This window comes from Clarias gariepinus, chromosome 22 (assembly GCF_024256425.1).
Source record: "Clarias gariepinus isolate MV-2021 ecotype Netherlands chromosome 22, CGAR_prim_01v2, whole genome shotgun sequence".
NCBI classification, from domain to species: Eukaryota; Metazoa; Chordata; class Actinopteri; order Siluriformes; family Clariidae; genus Clarias; species Clarias gariepinus.
In genome coordinates, this window is record NC_071121.1 from 22731419 (window position 1) to 22741770 (window position 10352).

The 10352-nt window shown below is 38.7% G+C and overlaps 1 protein-coding gene across 1 annotated transcript; it reads left to right on the plus strand.

Moving 5' to 3' along the window:
- Nucleotides 1-2056: 2056 nt before the first annotated feature.
- Nucleotides 2057-10144, plus strand: sdf4 (stromal cell derived factor 4). The gene is made up of 7 exons (XM_053483144.1): nt 2057-2215; nt 5228-5561; nt 5720-5856; nt 5990-6103; nt 8723-8881; nt 9301-9476; nt 9610-10144. The coding sequence occupies exons 2-7, from the start codon at nt 5254-5256 to the stop codon at nt 9784-9786; spliced, it is 1071 nt and encodes a 356-aa protein (XP_053339119.1). The 5' UTR covers nt 2057-2215; nt 5228-5253; the 3' UTR covers nt 9787-10144.
- Nucleotides 10145-10352: the final 208 nt, after the last annotated feature.

Below are 10352 nucleotides of genomic sequence, written 5' to 3' on the forward strand. Positions count from 1 at the left end.
TATACCACTTATCCTCTACAGGTTCACAGGGGGCGCTGTAGCCTATCCCAGGAAACTTTTGAGGACGAGGTGTGGTACACCCATCTATCACAGGGCACATACACTATGTACAATTTGGGAACTCCAATTATTTAATTCATCTCCATGTTTTTGGACTGTATGAGAAGACTGGCGTACCCAGAGGAAACATACCAAACACCAATCACAGGGAGAACATGCAGCCTCTATGCACACAGACTCAGGGAAATCAAAGCCTTGACCACAGATGTTCAAGGCTGCAGTGATAACCATTATGCCATCGTGCCCCCTTACCGGGATAATGAAACTGAGAATGAGTTATTACATGAAATACACTACATGGAAAAAAAGTATTTAGTCAAATATGCATTTACATTGTATCCAAATACATATACTTTACAATATTTAATTGGTCCCTCTTTTGCAGCAATAACAGCTTCCACTCTTCTTGGAAGGGTGTACACAAGATGTTAGAGTGTTTCTGAAGGAATTTGTGCCCAGTCATTCTGCAGAGCATTTACGAGGTCAGCCATTAATGTGGGACGAGACAGCTTGGCTTGCAATCTCCGTTCCAGTTCTTCCCAAAGATGGGAAGAGGTTAAAGCTCTGTTGCGAGTTAGTCAAGTTCTTCCACACTAAACTCATCCAACAATGTCTTTGCAGTCATTGCTTTGTGCACTTGGCCACAGTCATGTTGGAATAGAAAAGGACTTTCCCCAAAATTGTTGCCAGCATGTTGTTGTTGGAAGCATAGTATTTTCCAAAATGTTTTGGCATGCTAAAGCATTAAGATTGTCCTTCGATGGGGATAAGGGAGGCAGCACGGTGGCTTAGAGTTGAATTGGAGTTCGCATGCTCTCCCCGTTCTTGGTGGGTTTCCTCTGGGTGCTCTGGTTTCCTCCCACAGTCCAAAGACCTGCAGATCAGGCTAATCTGACATTCTCAAACTGCCTGTAGTGTGTGAATGAGTGTGTGTATCTGTGTGTGCGCTCTGTGATGGACTGGCATCCCGTCTAGAGTGTTCCCCCTCGTAACCCTGTATACAGGATAAAGTGATATAGAAGATGAGTGAGTGAGAGTGGGGATATTGGTATATAGAGTTATGGTAGAGCTAAGGATTAGTGCGTGCATTCATTCACCATTATGTAAGCGTGTATTATTATATAATTACATGTGTAATTTATATGTAAGTCTGTGGCGTTGTAGTAAAATGTTGTAGTAAAGTGATAATATATTACAAAGTAGTAAAGGAGTTTGAATTTTTACTTCCAATAAAAAAAATAACGAAAAAAATAACGAAGACTACGGAAGCGCGTTGCATTCACAAAAAAAAAAAGAAATCTCAGGAATTATGTCATAGTCATGACTTAATATCTCATAATTATGAGATCCTGATCTCATAATTATGACTTACTAACTAATAATTATGACTTACTAACTCATAATTATGACTTAGTATCTCATTCATATGTCATAATATATTCATATGTCATAATTATGACCTAATATCTCATAATTATGACTTACTATCTCATAATTATGAGATCCTGATCTCATAATTATGACTTAATATCTCATAATTATGAGATATTAAGATGCTCATTGCTCATTGCATTCACAAAAGAAAAAAAAATATCACGGGACTTATGTCATAATTATGACTTACTATCTCATAATTATGAGATAATATCTCATGAGATATTATCTCATAATTATGAGATAGTAAGTCATAATTATGAGATATTATCTCATAATTATGAGTTAGTAAGTCATAATTATGAGATATTAAGTCATAATTATGACATAAGTCCCGTGATATTTTTTTTTCTTTTGTGAATGCAATGAGCTTCCGTAAAAGACAGATAACAATCTTTTCTTTTTCTTTTTTTGTGGCAATATACGAAATCGCTCCTTGCTGGAACCCTCGTTCACTCACACACGGTGTGTTTCATATACCGAAGGGTAGTTCTGTAGTGAGAGAGGGTGCATTTGTAACCGAGCCCTTGTCTTCGCAGCATGCGCGTGTGTTGTTCAGTCATTGGTCTGAGCGCTATCCGCCGCTGGCCACGTCAACAGGAACCAAACTTCATAATACGATGCGATTCACGGGACGATTAGAGGACTGACAGTCATACACCGTGTGTTGTCGCCGCTGTGCTTCTGCTCCGTCGTTAACGAAACCGCTTTTTTGAAACAGGTTCGTGGTTTGTTTTAAGCACGCGCACACACTTTACACCTAAGCCGTAAGCTAGCGGCTAATTTTCTCCAGCTAATGCGCTAACCGGGACGGAAGCTAGCATTTAGATACTTAGATACTTCCCCAATAAGATTAAACTGCTAGAGTTGACAACCGTGTGTATATTTTGAACTTAAGCTTTCCTTGTAAACCTCAGCACGGTTATAGTAAGGTCACCCTTTTTAAGGTTAGCAGGGTGAAACATGATGGCTAGGCTAGCTAGCATAGTTAGTCAGGTAATTTGAGGTGAGTGCGTTTTATTTCAAGGCGTTACGGATTATTTTCAGTGTAAAAGTGAGCTACTTCTCAAACTTACGACATAATAGTGTAATATGTTCATTAATATGTCTTTATAGTGACAATTTAAGTAAAAGGAAAAAAACAGAAATTTGTCTTATAAAACTGCACAAAACGTGCACTTTAACAGCAGAGTTAACAAAAAAAAATTTTTACTTTAATATTGCATTTAGTATAAGGATGTCTTTTTTAACTGTACAAATCTTTTATTTTTAAAGGTATCTTTGCTTTGTGTGATTACTTTGCATGTGCCTCACATATTTGCACAGTACTGTGTGCGCATATGTCTGTCCCTTTTTGTGTGTAGACACCGATCAGCCACAACATTATAACTACTGTCAGGTAAAGTAAATTAGTAAATTACTTTCTCGAATAGAGCAGAAGGCCTGTGTTTGATTCCTACCCACTGGATGCAATACTGGTCCCAAGCCTGAAAAAAATGGGAGGGTGGTGTCAGGAAGGGCATTCGGCATAAAACCTGTGCCAAGTTGTGTGCAGATTGGATGGTCCACTGTAGCGACCTCTTGCCGGCAACAACATTAGAGGTTACCTGTGGCTCTGCCCACGTTCTACCATCACCTGTGGAATGGAGTGTGTGGTAAACTCACTGTTGCTCCTTACGCTGCACCAATGTTTCGAGAGACTCACAGGCATAAACAGGCATTTCTCATCAAATGTTACATTCACTTGCCTGCGCGAACACACAGCCACAAACAGAATTTCTGTTTAATGTATTTTATATATATACGTGTATATATGAAAAGTCTGGCTGTATTTCACAACAAAGAATTACGATGCCGTTTCTTGCAACAACTGGCTTTCAACAGTTGCGTGTAAAAAGGGGAAACACATCAAACCTAATGAAACATTTGAAGATACAAAAGCAGAGGCACACGCTATGTTTAACAGCTTGCAGACGTCAGTTTGCAGTGTGCACGTCTTGGCCCCAGTCAGACTGACCATAGCAAAGTCAGGAGATCTGTCGTATTTTGCCATATAAGCCAAATATGGTTATATTTTTGCAAAATACATGCTAAACTTTGAAGCTAGTTTGTACGGACCTGTGTCCACTGCCAAAGGCACCTACAATGTGCGTCAGAACTAAATGAAAGAATGTGGCCTGGACTGACGGATCACTTTTTTTTTTTTTTTTGCATCATGTAGATAACATGGGCAGAAGGCGAGTTGGCGGCAACAGTGTAATGCTCTGGGCAATGTTCTGCTGGGAAACCTTGAGTCCTGTCAATTATTTCGATTTTCCTGTGACACATGACACATACCATCTGCCTAAACATTGCTTCTACCAAGAAAGTGCCATATAAACGATGTCCTCTGACTGCAGTGGCCTCTTTCAGCAGCATAACATGTCCTGAAAAAATTGTTTAAAGAGCAAAACAGTGAGTTTGAGGTGTTGACTTGGCTTGCAAATTTTCTAGATCTTAATTCATTTGAGTATATGTGGGATGTGATGGAGAAACAAGTGAGAACCGTAGAGAGCCGACCTCGCAACTTACAGGACTTACAAAACACACAATATAAGAAAATATATGAAAAAATATAGAACAATAAAAAAAACAGCTGTACAAAGTAGATATAGATTTTATGGAATTTTTGTGTGGAATGAAGTTATATAAATGGTAATGTCCAGGGGCTATGCAATCCACATATTTAAAGTAGCTTGTGATAGTGATTTAACTAATGACCATGAAAGTGCAGTTGTGCAGTGGCCACTAGTGTAAACAAATGTCCAGAGTGAGTGCACAAACCATATGTGTGGATGTGCAAAATTAATAAGTACTGTGTGGTGTACTGATTAAGAGACCGTGTTGCCTGCGGGAAGAAGCTCCATCTCAGTTTCTCTGTGTTGGTCTTCAGGGAGCGGAATCGCTTTCCTGACTTCAACAGTCCATTTCTGGGATGGCTGAGGTCCTTCACGATATTCCTGTCCTTGGTCCAACACTGCTTGCTGTAGTTCAAGTGCAGGTCAGGGAGCTTGGTGCAGATGGTGCGCTCAGCTGATCGCACCACCCTTTTTAGAGCACATCTGTCCTGCATGGTGCTGTTCCCGAACCAGGTTGAGATGTTTCCCGTCAGGATGCTCTCTATGGTGCAGGAGTAAAAGTTTCTAAGCACCTTGTAGGGCAGTCTGAAATCTCTCAAGCGTCTAAGGTGGTAGTCACGCTGTCAGGCCTTTTTCACCACGGTGTTGATGTGACAGGACCATGACAGGTCCTGCGTGATGTGAACACCGAGGTATTTGAAGCTGTCCACTCTCTCCACTGGGCTCTTGTTGATGACGGGGGTTTGGTAGTTGTAGCTTGTCAATTCCATGAAATGGTCTATAATCAGTTGCCCTTTATAAGTCCTTTTCACGAGGTTTTGGAAGGTAGATGTGGGGATTTGAGCTTGTTCAGCCACAGGACACTAAGTAAGGGCAGCACTTGATGTTATAACATGATAAAATTGTATTCTTACAGCATTCCAAGATATTTTATTTATGTTTACTTTTATATGTTATATCAAAGTTGTTCCAAGGAGGGATGGTCAGCTGTGCAAGTACTGTTGACCATATATGGAATAGCTCAGGAAAAATTATACCATTTTCCCCTCTGGATGAATCATGTCATCATGTAAGTAGCATGAACGTTAGTCCAAAATTGTTTTTTGTACTTGCAGCTTTCCAGCTTCATACAGTAAAAGTCATGTCCAGTACAAGAGGACTTTGGACAAGGCACCATGTGGTGGTGTTCATTGCCCTGTTTGTAATGTTGATCATGGATGTCCAAACACGGCCCGCAAACCTGACAGTCCACAGAAACAAACATGTCAACGGTAAGGAAGACAACGAGATCCTTCCTCCTGACCACCTAAACGGTGTCAAAATGGAAATGGACGGCCACCTGAACAAGGATTTTCATCAAGAAGTGTTTCTCGGAAAGGAGATGGAGGAGTTTGATGAAGACTCTGAGCCCAGGAAGAACCGCAAGAAATTAATTGAAATTTTTAGCAAGTAAGTTCTGCCTGCTGAACTTTTAGTCCAGAATGTTGTTTGTTCTAAAAGAGTATAGTTTGTCTTGCTCAGTTTTAATCCAATGCAATCCAGTCCAATTAAAATCCCACCAAATTATGTTGTTTTTAAAAGCAACCTTTTCTACTTTTTTCCTGTAGGGTTGATTTAAATAAGGACAGAAGCGTTAGCGCTAAAGAGCTTCAACACTGGATCATGGAGAAGACGAAAGAGCATTTCCAAGAGGCAGTGAATGAGAACAAACTTAATTTCCGTGCTGTAGATCCAGATGGCAATGGTATGCTTGGACAGCATTGTTTGACATTACTCCCTTATTTTTTTTCTCTGTATTCATCAGTAGTTGATTAACATATTATTTACATACTTAAATAACAAAGCCACATCATCCGATTTAATTGTTCCTCTTTCAGGACATGTGACATGGGATGAGTACCGGGTGAAGTTCTTGGCCAGCAAAGGCTTCAACGAGAAAGAGGTGGCTGAGAAGATAAAAAATAATGAAGAGCTTAAACTGGATGAGGAGAGTAAGTTAACCCCTCACTTACATTTACAGATGCATAGCATTTTGCAGTAGTTTAGTGAAATTGTCTTCGCTTTTAATGCAGGAAACCACTTTAGAACAAAAGATTAAAGAATGAACAAACTCGTACTCAAATATCCACAGTGAACAAACACAAAATGATTTAAACTATCATAAAATGCAATATGAAAGTATTATCTACAGAAAAATAATTTAACAACTTAAATGTGAACAGTTTCAATATAGCAACAGAACAGGTAAATATCTAGCAAATCAGCTACAGTGTAAAAAAGAAAAAGCAATTATTCCATCCATAGTAAACTCTACTCACATCTCACAACTTCTACAGTGGCCTATACTCCTGATCACAATGTTAACCACTCGGATATAGACATCTTTTTTTAACAGCATCAAACTGCCAACATTATCCCAAGAATTTGCAAAAACCCACCCTTCCAATTATCGTCCCCTTTCACTCATCAATCCATCCAGACCAAACAGGATTCATCAAAAACAGGGACCTTTTAGATAATGTCCATAGACTATTTAACTTGATCAATCTTTTACAACAAAAACAAAATTATGATGGTATCATTAGATGCAGAAAAAGCATTCAATAAGGTAAATTGGTCTTTTCTCTTCTGCATTCTCTTCTACATAAGTTTGGTTTCGGAGAATCGTTCATCCATTGGATAAAAACACCATATGACAAAACATTAAAATTAAAGGAATTCATGACACAAATTCACAACACAAAATTAGTCTTAATTAAATATGATGACATATTACATTTACAGGACCCCTACAATTCACTAAACGTTACAATTTACTAAATGTTCCGATTTTCTCCCCAATCTAGTCATGTCCAATTCCCTTCCGCCACTAGGGGGGGCTCCCACATTAAGAATACTTACTACCATTCAGCCAGGAGGGCCGAGGACTGTCACATGTTTCTTCCAAACCAAGTGACACCAGCCGACCTTTTTTTTTTTTCGAACCGCTTGAGCACACACCATTGGGGCCGGTGTAACGCACTCGGAGGACAGTGCTATCCGCCCCCTCTGCGTGCACAAGCTCACAGACACCCCGAATGGCGTAGAGCCGTGATCAATGTGGGAGCACTAAGTACCTCTCCTCTCTCCCCGTGTGAGGTTACAGCATCACCCTTGAACCGAATCAGCGATCTAAGGATGATAGGGCGAGCACTTTACCACTGCGCCTTTGGGGGCCGCAAAGGAAACATTTAAAACATTTTCCAAAATATCTAACTACACTATGGAATAAATCAACTATAGTCCTACTATCCGGACATGCCTGGGATTTTGGCGCTCAGGAATCTCCCCTCCCATTTCATACGGACAGCATTAAATATTTAGGTATTAATATTTCCCCCCCAGGCTTTCGCAGCTTTTCAATCTCTTCATCTTCAATTATTCCCACAACTCCCACAGAAAATTGGTTTAAATTACTTTATTCACTAACATCTCTTTTTTTGTTGTTGTTTTTTTTTTTACTGGAAAAATAAGATACCCAAAATTAATTTATCAGCATTACAACAGAAAAAAATCACAAGGTGGCCTTGAAGCACCAAATTGTTAACACTACTTTCTCACAACACAACTACAGTACATAGCCAAATGGATTCAAAAGAATGATAACTCATAAATAGACTTAGAACAAAATCCTTGTAAATCTATTTCAGTCGCAGATCTCGCTTTCATGCCGCAATTAATCAAAACAATGAATTCTTTTAAGAATATCACTATTTCATAAACTCTGACAGCCTAGTGGAAAGCTCACAAGATCACCAAAATCAACACTAAAACCATGTAGATATACCCCTACTATCCTGGCACAATACTGACTTTCAATTACACAATACCCCAATCCACTTTCCAACACGGCAGCACAAAGGAATCACCCACCTTCACCACCTATTTGAGAATAACCAATTTCTATAATTTAATACACTAATGGAGAAGTATGGAGTTGGGGGAGAACAGTTACTCCAATACCAACTTAAATCTAAAATTAAATAAAATAATTTATATAACTAATAACCCACTACAGCCTTCCAAATTAGCTGATGAGATTATGAAAATTACAAGATCAAAGAAACTACTATTAAAACTCTATTAAATCATATCTAATGAAGACACAATAACAACAATCTCAATAGCAAAATGGGATAATGGGATCTTACTTTCTTTCCCAACTCCGACTTTTAGACAGAACTCTGTAATAACATCTCTATGACCAGCAACACAAATTTGACAGTTTAAATGAGACACACACACACACATTTCTGCAAACTCCAAAAAAAAGAGGAAAACCTAGTTCTTCTTCTTTTTTTCTTTATTATTATTCTTACTATTGCTATTATTATTTATTTTGGTATTAATAACAATAATAATAAAAATAATAATAAATTAAATTTGAATTTAATTACAATAATAACACATATTCAAATTATTAACTACATACACATCACTAATGCTTGATTTTCTGAGCTTGAGTTTCAGCTGTGCACAATTATTCTGTCGGTCATGTGAAAGCCATAGTAAGTGCAAATATTCCACTGTTCATTGAGATAAGGTTGAGTTGATTTGTTGTATTTCAACAGCCCAGGAGATACTGGAAAGTCTGAAGGATCGTTGGTTTCAGGCTGATAACCCTCCAGCTGATCAGCTGCTGAACGAGGAGGAGTTTCTCTCCTTCCTTCATCCAGAGCACAGCAGGGGGATGCTCAAATACATGGTCAAGGAGATCATCAGAGACCTGGGTAGGCGCAAGTGTACAGCATCTTGTGGTGTTTTTTTTCTGTGCTCTTGTTCTACATAAATTTTTATATTCAAACCTTTTTTTTTTTACCCTTGACTTATCTGGGGTAAAATGTTAACGCAGCATATTTGAAACGGACACTTTCTCAGTACTGGCATTAAAAAAATGCCTCCATATGGAGCAAACTAGCAAACACTGTTAGAAACAAATTAAATAGATTTTAACAAGTTGATTTTAAATAAATCATAGTGACAAATGTGAGCTGGTTCACTGCCAGTTGTTTTGCTGCAATTTTGCACTTTTACTTACTTGCACCAGGTGATGAATTACATATAGACAAGCTCTTTTCCATTACTCCAGCGTGTCTTATTAATGTCATAAAGCACAGTACATAAACTGTCTGTTAATGCTTTTTGTCAGATCAAGACGGAGACAAAGAATTGACCCTGTCCGAGTTCATCTCTCTGCCCATGGGCACAGTGGAGAACCAGCAGGCCCAGGAGATTGATGATGACTGGGTACGTGAGAGGAAGAAGGAGTTTGAGGAAGTAATCGACGCCAACCACAACGGCATTGTCACCATGGAAGAGCTTGAGGTTCGCCAACTCCATACTCCCACACACACACATGCTCAGACACACAAAAAAAAAAAGTTTGGTGCATTTTTTTTTTTTTTTTTTTTTTTTCTAACCAGCGTTCTAGCCAGCAACACATTTTCTGTTTCTGCAGGAATACATGGACCCCATGAATGAATACAATGCTCTTAATGAGGCCAAGCAGATGATAGCTGTTGCTGATGAGAACCAGAACCACAACCTAGAAGTGGAGGAGATCCTAAAATACAGCGAGTACTTTACCGGCAGCAAGTTCATGGACTATGCCCGCAACGTACATGAGGAGTTCTAGGATGTTACCTGTGATGCTTAAAAACAGAAAAAACTACTTCTCCCCTTAAGCTAAACATGCAGACATGTACTACACACATCCCTTAAGATTGCTTATGGGTTTGCCTCCTAGGGATCTGATTAGCTTATTGGAGAGTGTGTGTTTTTGTAAGCGCTTGAAGCAGCATTCAGAATGTTCATGTCTCATTGTAAAGTATTCAGAATTTTCTGATGTTCCTCTTTAATTTTTCTCATAGAGCATCAGAATCCGCCATTCGAGCCGCTCTTGCTGCTGAAGTGTTGATAATGAGGTTAATATTTTATATGAAAAGATTTTTTTGGGGGGGGGAAATCATTGCTTACAGGTATACATGTCTTTTGATCCCCCAGTTAGGATTTGTTTAAACAAAAAACAAACCAAAAAAAAAAGTTGAAGCCTTCGCATATAAATGTAAATAATATTCATAATGCTTTGAGTTACAAACAATTGATTTTTACAAGATAATGATCTTGACCTGTGGACACCTGCTGTTTCTGGAGTTCAAGGGCTAACATGAATACGTAAAAGAACGTCAAAAAACAATTAAT